The sequence below is a fragment of the Orcinus orca genome, chromosome 1, assembly GCF_937001465.1.
Source record: "Orcinus orca chromosome 1, mOrcOrc1.1, whole genome shotgun sequence".
Lineage (NCBI taxonomy): Eukaryota > Metazoa > Chordata > Mammalia > Artiodactyla > Delphinidae > Orcinus > Orcinus orca.
In genome coordinates, this window is record NC_064559.1 from 125254427 (window position 1) to 125277417 (window position 22991).

At 37.3% G+C, this 22991-nt stretch overlaps 1 protein-coding gene and 1 long non-coding RNA gene across 3 annotated transcripts in view; one reads left to right on the forward strand and one right to left on the reverse strand.

Annotated features, from left to right (window-relative positions):
* LOC117202455 (uncharacterized) overlaps positions 1-16409 on the forward strand; it is a 134676-nt gene extending 118267 nt beyond the window's left edge. Inside the window, exons 4-5 of the long non-coding RNA XR_004484801.2 lie at positions 13964-14096; positions 15133-16409. This is a non-coding gene — a long non-coding RNA (uncharacterized LOC117202455). The remainder of the gene's footprint in view (positions 1-13963; positions 14097-15132) is intronic.
* The window catches only part of PLPPR4 (phospholipid phosphatase related 4), a 39194-nt gene extending 19945 nt beyond the window's left edge, over positions 1-19249 (reverse strand). Inside the window, exons 1-2 of one of the 2 annotated variants that reach the window (XM_033433486.2) lie at positions 18883-19020; positions 17066-17241 (exon numbers count right to left, since the gene is read on the reverse strand). In XM_033433486.2, the coding sequence (XP_033289377.1) occupies positions 17066-17101 (36 nt within the window). In that variant the 5' untranslated portion in view covers positions 17102-17241; positions 18883-19020. Of the gene's footprint in view, positions 1-17065; positions 17242-18882 lie in introns of both variants that reach the window. The other variant, XM_004263068.3, reaches the window with a different exon arrangement.
* Positions 19250-22991: the final 3742 nt, after the last annotated feature.

Here is a 22991-nt window from a genome sequence, read left to right on the forward strand (position 1 = left end):
TCTCTTTTCACCACATCCTTGTCAACACTTGTTATTTCTTGTCTTTTTGACAATAGCCCTTCTAACAGGTGTGAGGTGATATCTCATTGTGGTTTTAATTTACATTTCTTCATAGTTACTGACGTTGAGCATCTTTTCATATACCTATTGGCCATCCATATGTGTTCTTTTGAAAATTGTCTATTAAGAGCCTCTGCCCATTTTATAATCAAGTTGCTTGTTTTTTTGTTGTTTGTTTTTTTTGTGTGTGTTTTGGTTGTTTTGCTATTAAGTTGTATGAGTTCCTTATAAATACTTTGGACATTAACCCCTTATAAGGTATATGATTTATAGTATTTTGTCCCATTTGGTAGGCTAACTTTTCATTTTTTGATGGTTTCCTTTGCTGTGCAGAAGCTTTTTAGTTTGATATAGTCCTATGGTCTTCACTCTTTTTCTGTAACAGTCAAATTCATTTCTACCTAGGGGTTTTTGCATTTGCTGTTTCTTCTTCCTTTTGTGCTCTTCCCCAGCTCTATGTCTGACTGGCCTCTCCTCATCCTTTAATGATGACTTCCTGTACCATCCAAGGTAGTCATTGATCCATCTTTCCCTCTAAACCCTTATCATCTTGCTTGATTTCTTCATAACTGAAATTGCCTTGTCAATTGAATACTTCACTTATTTATTTTTCTTCTCCCCCCGTCTCTCACTGAAATACATGCTCCATGAAATAAGAGTCTGCCAGTGTTATTTATTGTTGGGTCCCCAAGGCATAGCATTGTTCCTGGCGTATGGTAGGCATGCAATACATCATTTAACAATTTAATGAAGCAATAATACTTGTTGATAAATGACTAACTGAATAAACAAGTAAATATTAATTAATTACCATAGCTAGACAAGATTTACCAGATTTAGCTAATGAAAATATAGGTCACTCAGTAAGATTAGAATTTCAGGTAAGTAATAAATCATTTTTAGTGTTAGTGTGCTCCATGCAATATTTGGGAGATACTTATGCTAAAAATTATTTGTTGTTTATCTGAAATTCTAATTTCACTGGACATCCTCTAGTTTGTCTGCTAAACCTAAACTAGGCACAATTTACTTTTTAGACTTTGTTTTATGGATTCAGTTATTCATTCCTTCAACCTACAATGTGCCAGGTACTATGTGGGTCCTTACTATAATATGGCAAACAAGACACGGGCTTGGTCATCAAGGATCATAAACTTAGTGAGACACCTGCTCTCGGCTAGAGAAAAAATACTGCAAATATATTGTTGATGCTAGTCCTTTCAGAATCTGAAGATGCAGATTTCTGTAACACCAAAAAAATTATCTAGTTTAAGGCTTTGTTGCTTGTGGAGGATACAATATTTATTCAACAAAACAGAGCAAATTTTGTTAAAAATATTATTGACCATCCATGATTTCTGTTCATTTGGTTTAAAAAATAAACAAATTTACAAGGCAGCATTATGTCTTCTATTCCCAAGAGGATTTTTTGAGGTGAGAATTAGGTTTATTGGAAAAATTAATAATGTATGAAGATTAATCTGGCACTTTGTTTTTCAGACGGATGCTTTCCAATAAAGAGAGCAAAAAGCATGTCAAAACACTTACATTTTTCTTATTAGAATCCATTATCATTTGACCACTCTGAATATCTGGTCATTCCTCCTCACCACTTCCCTCTCCTGTAAGGAATAGTAGCTTCCAGTCTTGACCAATAAATCAATACTTCATGGTTCATGTGAACAATTCATATTTTCCATTTAAATCCACTTAAATATATTTTAGTTTTAATTTAAGAAATACTTGAAATAGCACTTAATGTGCCAGACAATTTTCTGTTTTAGAAATTTTAATTAATTTTATTCATTGATATTAACCCATTTAACTAAAAACTTTCTATTACGACGTAAGTGCTACTATTAACCACACTTTGCAGGTAGATAAAGCCAGTCTCCTCTAGCAAGTGGCAGAGGTTGGATTTTGAAGCCACGAATTGTAACCTCTACTTAACCACTACTCTATGCTTCCTTTCCAAAAACGGGAGTAGAGTTTTAGGGTAATGAAATACAACTAGCATCAAAGAATGGGGGTACAGTGTAGCCTACAGTTCTGTTTAATGAAGAGTTTCTATTTGTGAATCTGTAGTTAAAAATATGTATCACTTAGCATAAACTTTATCTTGAAAATATGGTTTCAACAAGTTTAAATTAAATTTCTCTCCTTTAATTTGAATGTTAAATATTTAACCAGATTTGATGATCTACATTCTTTCCTCGATGCCATTAGTTCATATTTTAGGTCTTCTACATAAGACATCACCCAGATAACAACTGATTACCTCATTTTTAAATGTTCATGCCCTAGTAAAGTGAGTTTGATGTCTTCTATAGAAAGGTGAACAAAACTTTATCAATTTGGTAAATGTAAAAATGAAGTAAATCTTCCCTATTAAGGGCATTCTTCACCATTGAATTTTGTCAATTAATTCAGAATCTGCTCAAATGTGCCAGTGAAGATATTACATAGCCATGGAATTAATGTGCTATTCCGTGTGTGTGTGTGTGTGTGTGTGTGTGTAAGTGGGAAGAGACACTCAGAATTTTACATACTGTAGTGAATCCAGTGGGGCCATATGGTTTCCAAGTCACCTAGGAGGTTCTTTGAAAATAAGCTCTTCTGTTCACTACCAGTGCGACCTTGGAAATGGTTTTCTTAAACCTGTTTTCTTATCTATGAAACAGGTACATTGCTAGTACCCATCATCACAGGCAGTTTAAAGGATTAAATGAAGTATTACAAGTCATATTCAACAATACCTGGAGTGAAGACTAGTTTGTAAATGTTAGTTTTATTGTTGCTGTTATAACTATTAACAATAATATACTCATCAAATGTCACCTTTTTCACTTGCCATACTTGGTGATCCTTTTTGAGAGTAATTTCCTCTTTCTTAATTCCCCAGTACTTCTTTTTATGAAATTTCTATACACTGTTCTTTATTATAGTTATCTGGTATAGATTAGTTATAGCTTTTGCTTCTCAAACGAAAATGTCCTTAAGATAGAGACCTAAGCTTACTCGTTTTAATATTTAAACTAGTAATATACGTCATAGTGTCTTTCAAATATATATGCATACATATAATAAATTAATATATGAAAGAAAATATGTCCTTCATTAATATTATGTATTTCAGTCCTTTCAGACATCAGCCTTCTTGAAACTGCCAATTTCTCCAGTTTTTTATCCATGTATTTTTCTATCCATATATTAATATTTTTTATAGTTCTATTGAAACATGTTTCAAGGCCTTCTTCTGTCTTCAAAATAAGAATCATATTTTTCTTCCCTTTTGATATTTGTTTCTCTGACTTTTTAAAAAAAGTATCTTTTATTCTTTGTCTTTTACATCAATTTTGGTTTTTAAGAAAGAGGGATTTGAACAAAATGTTTTTAATATTTGAGGAAAAAGTAATTTTAGACATTGTTTTCCTATACTGTATTTTACTACTGGTCAGTGTGATGGATTAAATGACAACGTTTGCTTCGAACATCCTTGTCTTTCAAAGGTATCTTTTATCTTTTGAGATACTCCACGACAACCTTCTTTTGAATGTAAGAAATTTAACAGACGGTGTGTGCTAGCTTTGGCATAGATATAGAATTGATATATATGTAATAAAATCATCTTTTGATTGCATTTAAAATGAGATTTAAAAAGAGATTTTAAAAGCTCTATATAATCAGGCATTAGGAATTTTATTCTCTAGTTATGTTGTAGCCAAGAAAAAAGTGTGAACAATGCTACTTTTATGCAGCAATACAGAGAAGGGAAATTATCTGAAGATTAGGAAAACAGTTTTAAAAAAGAAAAGATTTATTCTTATAATTGTCTTCTGCTAAAGAACTTGTGAATAAAAATAATAGAGCAATTTTTAAAGAGAAAAGTATAACAGTTTTAGAAAACAGGGCAAATGAAATGTGTTTCAAAAGACGGCATTTGCTAGATAATATTGATTTTTCTGATGCCAGTTTGAAAAAGACAAATATAAGGTATATGTCAATGTTAGTGAAACATTTTATGGACTCTATCATGACATTTTATCTAAGTCATATAGCTTACTTGCTTTTAGCATCTTGATAATAACAAACTTTTACTTCTCATTCAGGTAGTTCACTTGCTCTTAGCCTATAGACATGTCAATTCCATTCTTTTCCTTTTTCATAACCATGGTAAATTCAGAGTGCTCTGAGATACTCATAAACTGGTAGGATCATAGTCACAGAGGGTCAATTACCATATATGATATTTATGGTTCATTTACTTATTCAATCAACAAATATATATTGAAACCTACTAGTTCTAGGAGTTGTTCTACATCCTGGGAATACAGCTATGATAAAACTCCAAGTCCTTATTCTGATGAAGATTTCATTCTTGCTGAAGAAGACAGATAAAAAATTAAAAATTATAATACGAGAAAGAACATATATTATAAAGATGATAAAACAGGGGGCTGTGGTAATTGAGTGCCTGGATTGCTATTTTAGATCAATGAAGGCTTACTTAATAGGAATCATTTAAAGAAACACTTGAGTGGGCAAGAATGAACTAACCATATAAAAACCAGGTAAGAGGCATAGTCAAAAGGGAACAGTGATTGGGCTTCCCTGGTGGTGCAGTGGTTGAGAATCTGCCTGCCAATGCAGGGGACACGGGTTCGAGCCCTGGTCGGGGAAGATCCCACATGCCGCGGAGCACCTGGGCCCGTGAGCCACAACTACTGAGCCTGCGCGTCTGGAGCTTGTGCTCCACAACAAGAGAGGCCGCAACAGTGAGAGGCCCACGCACCGCGATGAAGAGTGGCCCCCGCTCGCCGCAACTAGAGAAAGCCCTCGCACAGAAACGAAGACCCAACACAGCCAAAAATAAATAAATAAATAAAAAATTTAAAGTGACATGTCATTTGAAAATAAAAAAAGGGAGCAGTGATATAAGATGAAGTTAGAGAGATGGATTTGGGACCAGACTTTGCAGAGAATTGAAGGCCATGGCAGAGAATTGAAGGCCATGGCAGAATTAGTGTTTCATTCATTCAAAGTACGTTTGGAAGTAACTCTGGAGAGTTGAAGCAGAGGTGCAGTAAGACTTGAAATATATTTTACAAAGATCACTCTGGCAGTTGGGTTGAGAATGATTGTGATGGGTCAAAGATAGAAGCAGGGTAAAAATTAGAACGTTCTTCAAAACCCAACAAATACTTATCTAGTGCCTGGTATGTGCTAGGCACTGCCCTAAGGGTGAAGAATATAAAGGTAAACAAGATAGAGAAAACTCCCTGCACTCGTGGAGTTCACCTGCTAGTGGATGCTTGGCACTTGCAGTAATCCAGGCAAGAGATGATGGCAGGTTTTACTAGGATGTAGAGAAATTTCCAGATTCTGGATATAACCTTAGAGAGAAAAAGACCAGACTTCTTGATGGGTTGGATATTGAAGAAAAACCAGTAAGGGTTGATTTCAGGGATTTGGGGCTTGAGCATTTGGGCTGGGGGTGTTATTTACTGGGATGGGGAAGGCTGGGAGAAGCTTAAGTAGGAGGAATCTAAGGTTTTGTTTTGGAAATAGGAAAACTGAGATGCCTTTCAGTTATCAAAGTGTCAAAAAGAGAGTAAGATGCCGATCTTGGGCTAAAGAGAGTCCAAGGCTGCAGGTTGATACATGATGACTTAAATAACATCATTGATGTATGATGATTTAAATAATATCATCTTTACTTTTGAAGAACAACACTTGCACAGGAACTTCAAAGTTAAATTAACTTGGTTTTGATATGACTACTGTCACAAGAACCAAAGAATATAATTGTGTATCTTCATACTACTCATATGCAAGAGATAACCTAAGAGAAAAAGAATGTTTTTTATATTAATAACAAATTTTAAATGGGAGACTTGGAATAAATTCTGATAAGTATCCCCAAGTCATATAAAATGTGAACTTTAAAACATAAATACATTATATTCAAATGAAATTAAAACAGGAAGAAATATTAGCAGATCAAAGTAATTTTATTAAAGCTTGTGGCTGATAAGCATGTTGTCATAGGTCAACACACACAGTGATGATAGAATTTTCCATTTCCTACAGTACAATCTTTAATGACATTCCTTAGCATTTGTGCCTTGTAGCTAATACAGATAAATGTTTCCTTTAAACATTGACAATAATAATAACTAATAATATAGTATAGGGCTTTGTGGTTTATAAAACTGCTTCACCATAATTGTAGCACATTTAGGTTAACTATATAGATTATAAAAAGCACACTAACACTTGTAGGGTCATTAAGAGTAGGTCAGAATGAGTCTATTACATTATTCAAGGTCTAAAAATCTAGTTTTCACAAATAGAATGGACGTGGCTTATATGACATGCATAGATACCAATTAAAACAGGGCAGTGTAATTGAGGAAAATCAATGCTGGCCTCAGAACCAGCAAAACCCAGTTTCTTCCCTCATATATTCCACTAGCTTCTGGGATTTGGAGCAAGTCACTTAACCTTCCTGGGTCTTACTTGTCATCAGTGAAATAAGGGGCTTTTTACATTGCCATTTAGTTCTAGAATTCTCCATGTGCTGTCATGAAGTAAAAAACATTCCTCACATTTCTTTGACAGTCTCACTACCGTATATAATGTACTAGATTTTTTACCACTATTCCCTCTACAATTTGTTTCCTCTTCCACAATGCTTCCAGGCTAGTTTTTCTAGAATTCACATCTAATCATGCCTTTAATAATGCCCCACTAATTACAAAATAAAGTACAGATTTCCTAGAATGACCTTTTGCATTATGCACGATCTTTTGTATTATAGCCTCAATCTGCCTTTCTTGTTTAATCTTGCTCTTTACCTACTCTCCACTCTTTCAACCCATGAACACCTATGTTCCCATTACACTGATGTTCCAAACAGACATGTTCTAGTCTCTGCTTTACATTACATTTTCACATTTGTTTCCCATAAAAACTGTCCTCATAAAAGGTAAGATCACATAATTTTTTCTCCCTGAAACCTTCCCCATGCTCTCCATTCAGAACCGAAGATTCTGCCTCATGGACTCCATATATATCTTTATTGTAAGACCTGTTAGTCTGCCTTGAATTGTAGTTATCTGTATATTACCAGCCCTTCCCTTAACATCTGATACTGCAAAGTGAGGCCTTTGTAATTCGCACAGTGCTTTGAAAATTTTGGGTGTCCAGAAAATATTTGCTGGATTTAATTGAAAGAAATCAGGACATTACTATTAAATAAACAGAAAACATGGACAATTTCTTAATAATACATAGAAAGTGTTGAGGACTTAGGTGCCAGAGACAGTGCTAAGTTATATAATAGATTGCTGCATTCAATCTACACCTTATAAACCGTCTATTGGTATCGTAATTTACACATGAGAAAACTGAGACAGAGATAGGTCACATAAATTGGCCAGTGAGTTGGTGAGTGGGAGCATCCAGATTCCTACCCAGGTGCCTAAGTCCAGGAAACATGCTCTAAACTGCTTTGCTCACGGGTCTCAAAACGGTTTCCCTCTCGACATTGCCACAATGGTTGCAATGCCCAAATGGGAAGAGGGCTTGCAGAGGGTGTGCGTGGTTCGAAAAAAGTCTCCCTTGCTCTTAACTCTTAAATACTCTTATTAAACAGTTTCTCCGAGGACTTCCTATCACTCAAACGTGAAAATTGCTTCTTTTGTGCAAATCTAATATCTACCCTTTCTAGAGGTCGTTTCACTTTGTTACTGAAAGAATTTATTGAACACCTCCTCTTACCTAAAAAGAAAAGAACATATACTGACTTTTAATTTAGACATTTCCCCATAAATTATCTAATTTAATACTCACAACCTACCTGGGAATTTTAAGATACATTTTAACAAGAAGACCCTGCTCCAGATAAGGTAAACAGCATGTCTGGCTTACAGCAATTGGAACTTGATCTGTTAAATTCCTGGAAGCTTGAATCCCACTACACCCTGCTGCCACTTTGGTACATTTCACCATTGCCATCTGGCACTAGTCTGGTGCTTTTCAGGAAAAAGCAGCCCCAGGCTTCAGTGGAAATGCCAATTTAAAGGACAGAAGTGAGAGATAGCCATGTGTACAAGGGGTTTGATGGCACTAAGAGCGAAGAGGTGGCAGGCACTTTCAAATCATGTTCTTAATTTTATGGTGTTCCAAGGTCTTGAATGTTCTTTCCTGTGCAGTTTTCTCCAATGTTATTTTAATTTTTTGGTAATATCTCAAGAAACTTTAATTATATCTTGGATGTGGTCTGCTTTCATCTTCACTTCTGTTTTCCCTAGTGAATGACTTCTAATATAAAATATCAGGAATTGGGCACATTTCAAGCTCCAGATGTTTTCCTGTCCTGTTTCCTTTGGATCACTCTCTAACTGCACAGAGATGGCCCGATGAATGCCTCTGTCATAGCAACTGTCATATGGAATGACGGTTGCTCCTTCACCTTTCTCTCTTATTCAGTGAAAAGACCCTTGGGAACAGGGGGATTGTCTCTTTCACTTCTCTATCCCCAGGGCCTTATATTAGGCAGGACCTGACATACTGGGTACCCTCAATGTACCAAATTAATGCATGTATGGATGATGATTTGAACAGAACTGTTTACACAGTTCTCCTAGTGTAGTTAACATGATGAAAGAAAAATCCCCACGTTAAAAGATCCTTGTTTACTTCCACCATAGAATATGCTCCTACTGTGAATTTCTAGAAGTCAAATAATTTTTGTTAACATTAAAGAACACAAAAAGCTCAAATTGAGTCCTCCAAATAGCAATGGTAATTAATAGGGAAGAGAGAACAGATCTAACATATATGTTAGGTTTAATGGGAAAAATGTGTTCTATGTCCAAATATAAATTACATCTTTACAGCTCTAAAAAGACTAATTACAATCACTCAATGATCTAACAACAGTAAAGTTTAAAATAATGGTATGTGGCTGTTTTATTACCTGAATATTGATCTAGCATTAGGTTTGGAGTAGTAAGCTCTGCCATCACCAGCTTTAACCTCAGGTCCTGATTTGTATAATTAGACACAAGTACTATATGTATTGCCTTGGAAAGCATTTTGTTCTTTACACCTAGAGACTAAGACCTGAGGTTGGGGACTTATATTTCAATTCTTAAAAGTAATTGCTTTGAAATCTTTCCTTACAGCTGTAATTTCTTTACCCTTAGAACATATACCTGTCTTTTAAAAACATGGGTATGAATCGCAATTTAATTCTACTAATATTTGCCAGGTACCATTTAAAGTTCATACTTTTACATTTCTGAACTCATCCAATCTCCACAATACCCCTTTGATAAAGGTACCATTATTATCCCCATCTTACAGAAGAAGCAACTGGAACATGGAAAAATTACATGGTTTGTGAAAGATCATACAGTTTATTAGCTAGATTATAAACTCAAGAAATCTAGCACCTGTTTTCACGTTTGTAGTCATTATACCTACTACCTCTTGCTAAAAATTTTTAACACTGACCTTACCTTCCCAAAGACATTGAGAAATAGCAGAAAATAATATAATGTACATTTTCTTTATATACTGTGAATGTCACCCGACAACTTTCACTATTTTCACCATTAGTGGGATTACTTTATTTATATAGAAAAAGCAAATATATTTTGACCTGAACAGTCTTATAAAAGAATACATAGTACCTTTGGGGTCCAACATATATTTCTTAATACCAAACAAAATAGGAGTTAAGGAAAAAAAATATATTGTCATTGTAATAATGTCAGAGAAATGAAATTAACCAAAAATTCTGTATTTGAGATATGGAATAAGAGAAACAAATTTATGATTTTGAGATCTAATGTGATAATCTTATATGCACATAAATTAGTGAATTAAAGACATCAATATTTTTAAATTACTTTTTTTGAGTTGTTTACTAAATTCAGGTATCAAGTTTATCCTTAAACCATTTTATTTAAGCACTGTAAAAGTTTATATTTTCTCTTATATAATAATTAATTTATCTAACAAACATTTATTGAGTGTGTACTATGTGCCTGATAACAATGTATCATGAATCACTCTCTTTTTCCAAGCTTGTCTCCTACATACTTAGATCATACTTAAATGTACATTATGAGCCCACCTTCAAGATTAATGGTTTTCCAAGGCTGCTTAAGACCTTATTTACTTGAATGTATCTGTGAAAGGGATTGATGAATATAAGAGATATTGAAGAGAGGCTTAATGTGAGACATTAAGAACTTTTATTTTCCAACATGTTAAAGCTGTGATTAAATTAAGTATAATTGTACTGTTTCATTGTGAGATGCATCAAAAAGTCATGAACAAATATATAAAACAAATACAATATAGTATGGGATACAACTATATCTGACAAAGAAGCACATTTTATTACTAAAAAAAATGTTATCGTTTGTTCCACATAGCCACAAAAAAATTGTCTTTGCTGGCATGTATACGTTATGTAACTAAGATAATTTTCTATGAAAATTAAAACTATAAGTCCTTTGTTTAAATGATGCCTCTCTTTGAAGAGGCATCTCAAAATCATTTGAATGATGTCTCAAATCTCAACTAATCCATAGATATGCTCTAGATCATAAAATGAGCATAAGTATTATTAAGAAATGAGGCTCACAGACCTCGGAAATTGATTTAACCTTCATCGCCACTTATTTTATAGATAAAAATGTCTCCACTGGCTAAGAAAAGTTAAGGAAAAATTTATAACTATCAGGCTTGTTTTACTCCATCCATTCAGGCAAACTTTATTGAAATCCTACTATAGATTAGGAAATATGCCAGTAATGATTCCATATTATTTCCACTAATTTAACGAAAAGGTACATAATAAGAAATAAATATTTATTCAATGACTAAATGAATTTTCATGGAAGTACAAACAGAATACACCCTGGTATTTTACTTTGGCACCCCTTTTTAGAGTGTATTTAATATAAGATTCTTCTCTTTTAGACTCTCCATGAAGGCCCAGTTTCTGAAGCATGATTAGAACTTTATTAAATGGCGATTTAACCGCTAAGGCAATCCTACAGCACAGGCTTTGGTGAGGACATTAAGTTGTAGACAACATATCCACACATATTTCCATGATTCTCACTCCCCAACAACAGTCCACTAAATGTACTGATACATTGTTTTCCTTTTCCTGAACACACATTGATTTTAAATACCTGTATTTCCCCTTCTCTTTAATTTATACCTCAATGGTCTAATGTCAGTTTTAGAAGAATGTACAGAAGCCATCTTATGATAGCAAATAAGAAAGCAGTTATCCTCCTTTATGTTGATTAACGTAAATGTTTTGTGATTAAAAACAACCAAACAGTGATGGACCTAAGAGGCAATTGATTCAGTGCCTAATTACTGACAGGAAAAACAACTCAACATTAATTGTGTCAAAATTAGCATTTCTGTCCTTGGCTTTCACATTCCAAAATCCACTCCACTGTGAGGAAATGACTCCATTCCATAGTAATCTGGAAGTACATGTCTCAGCTAATTAATTCTAGAAGAAACCAAAGAAAGCTGAGAGATTCATAATTAGACATTTCACAGTTTAAATACAAACATTTTTCTCCTTGTGGCCCACAGGGGAGAAGAGCACTGCTTGGGTTTTAGGCAAGTTCTTGGACCTTCATGAGTCTCAGTTACTTAATTTGTAAAACAGAGTTAATATCTACTCCTCAGTTGTCTTTAAAGGATCAAATGAATCAATGTATATGAAAAAATTACATTAAACTGTAAAAGAAAATTCAGTTATTTTGTTACTGATGTTGTAAATTGTATCCTCACTCCTTCCAATGTTTCCACTTTCCTTTACTGCCTGTCAGAGACCTCATGTCCAGAGAAGTAATTGTGAAATTATAGGTAGACAGTCGGGCAGTGAGAAAGAAAAATACCACGTCCAATTTTATGATTTTTAGCTGTAACCATGCTTTTCAAAGAGCCTAACAATTTAGAAAAGCAGAAGATCCATTCGTAATTGCTTTAACATGTTTAATGCAATGTGGTATTATGAAATACATAAAGGTACTTAGATGGAACTTTCAAACAGCTGGCACAGTTTGTTCATGTGTAGGATTAGAATGACCTGTATTGCGTTTTAATCCAGGGGGAAACCCTCTAATGTAAGGAATTCTACAAATAGTATAATTAGAAACGAGCACTAGAAGTTGGGGGACAGGCTCTATTCTTGTCTGATACTAACCATAGTGTGTTTTTAGGTAACTCAGTTAACCTTGTCAAGCCACAGTTTTCTCATTTGTGATTGGAGAATCAAACCAACGCTGTGATAGGAGAATCAAACCAAATGTTCTGGGAGTACATGATTTTATTAGACAATTCTGTAATAAGACATTTCCTCACTTTTTGTTGTTGTTGTTGAGAGCTTGCATGAGAAATAGCCTGTGATGTATACACATACTAGGAGGAAATCATTGTGATAATATTCGTAACACATTCCTAAAGTAAACAGTAACAACTGTGCACTAAATGCTTTTTATTTAACAAGCTAACTTAAGACAACTCAAATGCCTAAAGGAATCTCCATGGCTTACTCACAGATGCCCATTACCCTCACATGCCCTTCACTCCTATCTTCTATTTTTCTCATGCTTTTTCTCCTAATCCTCCTTGGCCTGGCCTTTCTCTGTTTCTATTCTCTTAGGAATTCTTTCCTCCATGCTCTATCATTCTCATAGACATACACAGTCTACTTTTCTAAATTTTCTTTCCGTTCCAACTCTTCCTTCTCACTCTACCCGGAGCTCCGTGTTCAGTCTTCCTCTGCAGAAGCCTCAGGGGTACCATTTGTGCTTTCCCAAAGGAAGCAGCGTTTTAGGTAGACGGTCATTGTGTCATCTACACAGCCATATTAGAATTACTTCAGTTACTCTAGGTGAGAGATAGCATTAACAAAGCCAAGTTCAGTAGCTGAATGAAGAGAAAACTCTATTCCACAACTCAGACAAAAAGAACCTCAACAGGCATCTTCCACATACATGCCTTCAGACACCACAAAGCTAGCCAGGTCACAGCCGAGACAGGTCTCCCCATCCCACTCCCTCATTAAGTTTAGCATTATCATTAGAGTCATGTGTGAGGTGGAGTGCGGGTAATGGTAATGCAGGAGGAGATGGACATGGACAAGAACCCAAATCGTGGCTCCTTCACTTAAGTGCTGTGTCCCCAGAAAGATATTTAGCTCTTTGAGTTACAATTTGCTGATTTAAAGAAAGAAGGATAGGGCTTCCCTTGTGGCACAGTGGTTGAGAGTCCGCCTGCCGATGCAGGGGACACGGGTTCGTGCCCCGGTCCGGGAAGATCCCACATGCCGCGGAGCAGCTGGGCCCGTGAGCCATGGCCACTGAGCCTGCGCGTCTGGAGCCTGTGCTCCGCAACGGGAGAGGCCACAGCAGTGAGAGGCCCGCGTACCGCAAAAAAAATAAAAAATAAAAAAATAAGGATAATAATGCCTTCTCGATATTACTTTAATACAAATAATCCAGTTCTCAGGATTAAAGATAATGTATACAGGGTCTGTCATATAAAGGAGGCTTGAAATTGACTATTCCTTGTTATTATTGTTATCATTATTATTAATATCCCTTTGAGATTGGTAGAAGGCACCCATTTTTTTCCTACTAGAGGAAAGTAGGACAAAGATTACTATGAGTGATTCATCCATGAAGACACAGTAAGATAGTGGGGGAGCCTAGGAATAGCATAGAATTCCTTAACGGCGGGTTCTATGTTCAATACTTGGTCTCGGTATTTGTGGAAATGTCCTCATTTAGTCTCTGTGAAACTTAGGACTCTATTATCATCTGTACTTCATTTTTGTTTTTCACCAAAGGACTTTGCACATCGTGACCCTAAAAGAGGAGGAAAGATTTTTCAGCTCATCTCTGTTGGTGGGTGGACTACTTCTTTGAGTGGACTATCTATGCCATCTAAGAAAAGGGAAAAAACCTACAGCTACTATTTTGGTACGTGCAATGCAGAAATGTTGTCATTTTGTGCTTCCTACTGATGCTAAAGTTTATGTAAAAGGAAATCAGCTAGCTATATTTCCCAGCAAGATCATATGAGTTATATAATTTTCACATAGATCTTGAGCTAAAACAGAAATCTTGTGAATTAATGTTTGCTACAATTAAGATACAGTGGACACTTTCCAGTGGGGAAAAAAATAAAAAACATATTAAGGTCTGTCAAGACTCCATAACGTCTAGGCATGACGTTCAGACTGAACTAACCAGGTTATCTTTGCTCAAACAAAGGCTTTTTGAACTTCTTCAGGCAGGATGGTAACAGAGAAAAGATGGCTTTTACTCCTGAACACAATGTCTAGTTTACTGACCCTAAACTGTAGTAATTAACCTGCATGAACAAAATCCTGAAATATATCCATTGTTAAGTACAATATTCAAATTAGTGAAAACTTTCTGTATAATTTCAAGTCTGTCGTGTTTACAATATTTTGAATCTGTAGTACTTCAGGTAGAGTTATTTTACACTCAGTGGAGAGAGGCTATTCCTACTCCCTCTGTGTTTGTGCATGCCTGTGTGTGTGTGTGTGCGTGTGTGTGCGTGTGCGTGTGTGTATGTGTATGAAAAACAAGAAATTTCAAACTATCTGCATCTATAGCTTTATAAAAATACTTTGCATATAGGTCAAACACTGCTCTTTTACCTTCATAAAGTAAACATTAGATTAGTAATAAAAATGTATGCCATAAAGCAGAATGTTTAAATGAGAAGAATCTTTTTCCCATTTATTTATTAAGAACTTGTATCTTTTTGGTTTAAAGGGTAATTTATCATTTGTTTATATTACATACTGAGTCAATGTGAACCCATATCTTGGAACAGGATGACTAATGAGAATGAAATTGTGAGTCTGAGCACAGGTGGGACCGTTGTAACGCTTGTCATAAAGGAAATGCATTAGGCACGCAGACAACCAGCCTTCTCACGTCTAATATTGGGTTAGTAAGCTGAAAGACCTTTTACTATTTCTAGGCGTGCTGCCGGGTGCAATTGCACTGTAAGTGATACAGCCGTCACTTGGAGAGTGCTTTGGAACTTTAAAGGCAAGAGAAACCTTTTCTTCCGTGGAATGTTCCTTTTAACTTGCTTTCTGTTCAACCTGATAAAGCTTTGAATATGCTTGTTTGAGAGTTCCTTTCATAATTTGACTTTTCTTTTCCCACATCGAACAATGCAAAACTGAATTGTCAAGCTTGTTTATAAAGTGAGGTACCATCTTGGAAATCATGGTGTGTTTTCAAATCACCATGTAATATTGATATTTTTAATTACTGTCAACCATAAACCCCTTTATCAGCATAAACAATTGGCAGCATAAACCAAAGATGTAAGAAAAAATTAGTTCTATCCATTAACTTAACGTTTGTTTAATATCAAGTTTGGTGGTCAGCTGGGACATGATTACCTGATTTTAGTGACTGAACACCTTGGCCTATATATAGGATATAATCTCTATACCCTGACACCATGCAAAAGAAACTGATACATCCTGAGTGCCTAGCTCAGGTATGATATATGGTATCTTTCATGCTTTAACCTCATAATATAGCCTAAGATATATGGTTATTATAATTTCTATTATATATGAATACATATATTTATATTACTTCATATAATTTCTATTACATATGTAGAAACTGAGGATGAGAGAAGTAACTTGGCCAGAATTAACCAAGTAGTATGTGGCATAGGTGATATATGAACCAGGTCAATCTGTCTGTAAGGCCCAGGTTTTTCTGCCTTAATTCAGTCTAACTTGATTTTAGCCTCCTCTGGTTGGAATGAAAGTTGCTCCTCGGTTTCCTAGTTAGTTTCTTCATATTTCATGCCTATCATGAATAGCAATTTGAAACAGCCTGAACTGCTTGAAGAAAGGCAAAGTTTAAACTGTCCATGGTGTCACTGACTTGAGACCCAGAGACTGTTTTCTTCTCTAAACTTTCTTGAGAGCATCTTCTGTTACAGAGAAACTTTATTTGGGATGGTAGAAAGATGTGTTAGTCTTTTCCTGTATTATTTCTGACTTTGGTAATATGTTAAGAAAGACCTTTCTCACTGTAAAATCTAAAAATATACTTCTGTGTTATTATTATTATTTAGTTTTTTAACTGTTTCTTAAAAATCTAAATCATTGGTCTGTCCAGAATTTATTTTTGTATGGTATATGGTAGGAACCTAACTTAATTCTTAGGTCCTATTTTCTCCTCAAATTCTGGTCCTTTTTGCCTCTTTGTGTTCCTTAAATTATTGTCTGAAGTAACAGAAAAGGCTTAAAATATGTTCTTTGGGCTGATATGTGATGAAAGATTCACTCATGTTTCACTTTTCCATTTTAATTACAAAGGTCTGGGGAAACTATGTTGGAAGCAAAGTGCCATTACTCTAGAGCACTTTACTGACATGCTAATTCATGCTATATTTATTCATCCTCCAAAGCAGCTACAAAGCTCATTCTCACTGGCCTCAAAATGAGTCATTCCAAAGGAGTTCAGTAGTGCATTCTGTCAACCCCTTAAATAATTGGTGTACTAATGTCTTCCCCCATTTTCTGGAGGCTCTTTAGAGGTTCATCATGCATTTAAGTTTCAGAGAGATCATTTGCAATCCACTTCTGTGGCTCTCCCTTTGAAATCTGTTACCCCCCAAGACATAATGTCATAAATGCGCATTGAAACTCCATGAACTGTCCTCAAGTAATTGTTCTATAGCTTGCCCTGCTAAGGAATTTGTAGAGGGTATCTGAATGGGTCAAAGTGAAGGTAATGATTTTGGGCTATTTCCACTCATGGAAAAGAATTAACATTTGTGAGATGTTTGTTCCTACAGACACATTTCAAATGCATTATGAGGCATTTTTACTTTTAAAATTTTAGATTAAAAGATAATGTACTCCTGTTAAAGGTACCTCAAAAGTGCACACATAGATTCTTTTAAGGCACATCCTTAATTCTCTGGTTTGCGTCCTCTTTCATGAAAGTATTTTCCTCGAAGCCATACAGCTGCAATCCAAATGTGGTCAGCTTCTAGCTGACCTCAGGTGCTCCGTCCTGGAGGCAGAAGCCAGCAATTAACTGATGTCTCCTAGACAGATGTAATAGATCCAGACGTGAATGAAAGTGCTTTTGGACAAAACCACAGTGGATTAGCAATGCGACAAGTGGCCTGACAGGATTTAACTTCAAGGCAGGGATCCTGTCTCTCTATTCCTTTACCCCTTTCACCATGGAATCTTCTGTGCCCACATGTTTTTTCTCGATAAAACTCTTCATTAGCTTTCAACAAAATTATCTAAACCATGGCCTCAAAATCCCTTGTGAAAAGAGGAAGGGCAAAAATAAATGAATCAATTAATTACTTTAAATAAACAGGTCAATTTTTTTCCTTCTTTTCTATGGGTCATGGATGAAGGAGTCACCCATCATTTCTCTGAGACTTATGCAAATCACGTACATCTTTCTTAACACTGAAACCATTTTTAAAATTTGCGAGACCTAAGAGAAACTTGCACATATACTACTGTCTGTAAAAACAATCTGACAATGTCTCTTCTCCCAAGTTTCAAGACAGTAACTATCCCTCAACACAGATAAGCCTCACAATCATCAAATACAGAATCTACTCTCTGTACTTGGAAGTGCTAAACCTCCATATTTGGCTGAAAAGACAGCCAAAGAAGGATATTTATAATTCAGCAACCGTCTTATAATTCTCTATGCAATCCAGGCTCTAATTACACAGAATATAGTTTTATGCTTAAAACCATATGATTTCACTAAACCTATCCAATACATCTCTTCTCTACCTATGATTTAATAAACCTCTTGCTTAAAAATGTCTTCCTAATGCAACGGACCACAGTGCATGGAATCACTGTACCTGTCAATCTTTATAACCCTCCCATAAATTTTTCCTTCTTAAATGCTGCATTTTGGTAAGTTAGCAGTTCATTTATGAATACATCTGCATGTTAACTGCTTATCTGTAATACTGCTCAGCACAGAATAAATGCACACGTACAAATCATGTAAAATCAGATGATGTCACTTATTTTAAAAATATTATACATACATACATATACATATGTATACATATATTTGTGTATATGCAGATGATTTTTGTTAACCATGGAAAAGGGCCAACCAATTGATGCCTAGAGATGTGGACCCAATTTTAGAAGCTGATGTGAGCACCATAGTAATTTTAATAGGGTTAGGGCTTTTGGTTTTGTTTTTTGTGTAATAAAGAAATCAATATTCCTAATCCTACGTAAACATCCCCAGCCCCCATACACCCTGGGCATGGCTGTGTGTATTTGAATTCCTATAGGAAGCTCACAGAGTTCTAGATACGTAGTCGCAGGTTGAGGACACAAATCCCGAAATATCGGTATCATGGCCCCTCTGGGCCACTGATGACGCTGTGCACCCAGGCGGTCCAGGAGGGCCAGGGAACTAGCCCCACACTCACTCACACAGGTATCTCCCGTCTGCAGGCCACCTAGCAGTGGCATCGCTACTGTTAATCACCCCTGGCTAGCGGGCACTCACAGACACACTCGGGGGAGCTCCCGAGAAACCTGGGGGAAGGGGGAGCGTGGGGCATTTAGGGGCAGCAGCGCGCACCCAGGCACGGGCTCCGCGCCTCCAACACCGTCCGGGACCCGAACTGGCTCCGGAGCCACCCGGAGGATCTGCATTATGCCAAGGCGCTGGGCCAACTCACCTCCACGAAATAAAAGCAGGGCAGGAGGGTCACGCTGTCCTTGATCACTTTGCCCTTTGGCCTCTCCTTCGCCGACATCCCTGCCGCCTGCCCGGGTCTGCGTTTTCCCCGGGGCGAGGTGTGCACAGCGCAGCCGAGGCGAGATGCCTCCTCCAGCCGCAAGCGCCCGGCGCCGCTGATGTCACATTCCCCGCGGGCACCGCTGGAGCCAGCGCGGTGCAGGCAGGGCCCCCGCCTCTCCCCGCCCCTCTTTGCAGCAACCCAGAGGCTCCTAGAGACAGCAGGTCCTCTGCCTCCCCTACTCTGGCTCCCACCCCCGGTTTTTCTCGGCGGAGACGTCCAGCTCCTTCCTCCAAGCTGTTGCTGCAATGGCTTCCCCTCCCCGCCACCCTCCCTCTGCTCTCCAGCGCCCTGGCGAGGCTTCGCGGCGGTCGGGGCTTGACGTCAAGAATCGGAAAAGAGGGACGCACCCCTGGATTCTGCAGCAGCGAGGCTGAGGAGATTAGGCACCCACGCCCCCTTGGGAAGCCTCCTGGATCCCTCTAGGAACTCTAACTTCAGGATTGCTGGAGAGCAGAAGCCAGGATCTTGCGCGCTGACCCACAGCGCGAAAACTGACCTCTATCTGCGCGAAATTAAAACTTGGATCGCATACTGAAAAGTAGGCCGTGATGGGAACTCTTTGAGAGCTGGCTGCTATCCAGGAACGACTTCCCCGACTGAGGACTCTCTGCCTAGGAGACTCCCTGGCTCCCTAGGATATGCCGACTCACCTGCTGATAAACATTCACTATTGCCTGTCTGGGAATGATGAGACATTAATGGAGGCGGATGTGTGGGCATCCTCATTGAGCCCAAAAGCCAGGGTGTGCTGTTACCTCATCATCACACCCCCGGAACCACGTCAGTACTACAGTCATAACCGTAAAAGTAGGCACTTCTCAGACATTAAGAATACAAATTAAGTCCTTCACTTTTTGGTGATGTTCTTGGCTTGTCTCGACTTTATGATTATTTTGGCAACCCAGAAGAGTCCAAGGATACAGAGGAGAAAAAACCCAGAAAATATAAAACGTTGTATTATACTAATTAAGGTAACCCACTTCCATGATAACATGCCCCTGGTCATTTCCAATATCTTCAAAGTCTCCACTTCGAGCATCTGAGGGCCAATTCCTACCTCACCTTTCGACTCACTTCTTCAATTGCCAGCTTTAGCTTGGCCTTCTATCCAACAAACAAATAAACAAACACATAGACTGGGTAGCAAAAAAAACAGACATTTGTTCCTCACCATTCTGGAAGCTGGAAGTCCCAGTTCAGGGTGCCAGTGTAATCAGGTTGTGGTGAGGACTCTCTTTTTGGCTATATGCTCACATGGAGGAAAAAGAGAGCTACTTTTCTGGTCTCTTCTTATGAGGGCACTAATCCCATCATGAGGGCACCACCCTTATGACCTCATCTAAATCTAATTACCTCTCAAAGACCCCCACCTCCAAATACCATCACTTTGGAGGTTAGGGTTTCAACATATGAATTTTGAGGGGAAACAAATAGTCCATTGCATAATCCAGTAGATCTTTGGCAGCATCAGGACAATCTGATCTACCAATGTGCACGTTTCTGATCTACCACTGCCACTACCACCTCATGCCCTCACCTTCTACCAGGCTTAGGTTTCAGAGTCCAACAGTATAATCTCTCAGTTCCCACTCCTTGTTCACCACACTCACCTGGCAAAATCCCAGCCCCAGTTAAGCCCAGTTCTCTGCCTTTACCAGAATAACTGAAGGTGGATGGAGAAGAACACACAACCATGTTGTCTTGTGTCACATTGGACTCATGACCACAAACTTCAAATAGTCCCCACTACCTCACAATCCTAGTAATTTTTCCATAGTCTGTTCACGTTCTCACTCTCTGAGAACTAACTCATACCTTCTCCAGTCTCTTCAAATCTTGACATTTTCAGCTAATGACTTCAACTTTTATTTCACTCAGAGAATGTGGGTAATCAGGAGAGAATTATGCCATCTTCCAAAGCTGACTACTGGCTCCAACCTCCACCCTCCACACCTACCACCATCTCCGTCCTGGACTGGCACAATAGGCTCCTAAGTGTTCTACCAGCTTCCACCCTTGCTACCCCTATAACCTACAAACCACTTCCTATACAGCAGCCAGAATGATCTTTTGACAGGTAAATCTAATTGTGTCATTCTGCCCAAACCCTCCAAGAGCTTTCCATTACATTCAGGAGAAAATCCAAACTCCCCACCTCTTCCTCAAAGCCCTACCCAAGGACCCTGCCTGATTCATGGACTTCATTCTCATTGCTTTGTTCCTTATTGGTCTGGCAGTCCCACTCTAGCTTTGCACTGCCTCAGGGACTTTACACTTACCGTTCCTTTGTCCAGGAATGCTGTTTTGCCAACATCACATGGTTTAAGCTCTGGCTCCATTCATACCTTTGCTCAAGTTTAAACTCCTCAGGGAAGGTTTCTTTGACCACTCGCTCCACCTAAGCACCTTAAATTAATCACCCCAGGCCTCCATTACTCTACTCTTACACATTATTTTCTGTTTTTTCATAGAACTTATAGCTATCTAGTTTATCTAAACTATCTAGTTTATCTATCTATAACTAGCTTATAAAGTATTTATTGGCCAATTTTTTCATTGCCTTCCTCTCACACTAGAATGTAAACTCGATAAGGTCAAGCATTTCATTATCATTATGTGTCTGGCTACTGGAACTGTTCCTGGAAAATAGCAGATGTTCAGTAAATATTTGTTAAAGAAATGAATGACTCAGTTAAATTACATGATGCATATAAAATCATGTAACATAGCTTCTTCCACATGCTAAATGTTCAAGAATTGTTAGTTGATTCTGTTTATTATCGTGTTATCGATCAGCTATACTTCTCACTACTACCAAAGTTACTGTGTGTGAGTATTGTTTTTTTCCATTTTCTTAGTATCCAAACAGAATTTACAGTTCCTGGTAGATGTAAAAACCAAGTTAGAACATTCCTGAATTTATCATCCTGGAAACTCAGCATTTATATATGAAGGGAAAGTGAAACATAAGTCTAAAACTATAGCTCCTTAATTTCATTGGCCAGGAGCTGAAAATATGTGATAAAATATCAGAGATGCATGCTGACCACACCTCAAACTTCAAGAAAGTATTGAGACATAAGAAAGGTACTCTCCTTTCCTCTCTAGGTAGTTTGACCAGCTTGACCTGACCACATGGTCAGGGATCAGGAAATGCTTCTGAATTCAAAACCAATTGCTATTGCAAATTCTTTATCCCTCCCTTGCCCAGATTCTCTTTCCTTCTTCTTTCCTTCTTTTAAAACATTCTCTTTCCCATCTAAAATCATTTCAAAAAACAATCAAGCTACTTTATGCAATACCTCAAATGCTAAACACAGTAATAATGCCTTACATTGGGGTAACAGTTGATGCGTTTTACCTACTTAAACTTTTGATGCTCAAAACGATGCAGTAAACAGGGCAAATTTTTTCCTTATTTTATAGAAAAATCTTCTAGACAAGATTCAGAGATGGAAAATAAATAAATAAATAGTTGAACCAAAGGAGAATGAGATTTGGAGTCAGAAAACCTGATTTGTTATGTTTGAAATCTTCTCTTGAGCAAGTCACTTAATAGCTCTCAGCTTCGGTTTCCTAATCTATAAAATGAGAAAACTGTTGGTACCAACTAACAGCAATGTTCTATAGCTCAAATGTGACAATATATGTGAAAGCAGTTGGTAAATTGTCAAATTGGTCCATCCATTCATACATTCATCCATTCAGCCTACAAATATTGATTAATTCCCCCACTATGCAGGAGGCATTTTTCTTTCTGGATACTCACAGGAGAAAATAGATATGATACCTGCCTTCACAGAGCTCACAGTCAAATACAGGTGGAGAGGGGAGAGACACAGATATTACACTAGTCATAGGAATAGAAAACACATGATGCTCACTGCTGACAAAGCACTGTTAAAAATGCTTTTCACATGTTACCTCATTTAATTCTCACAACATCCTTAAAACTGGGTACCACTGTGTCATATGTCTTCAGTAAA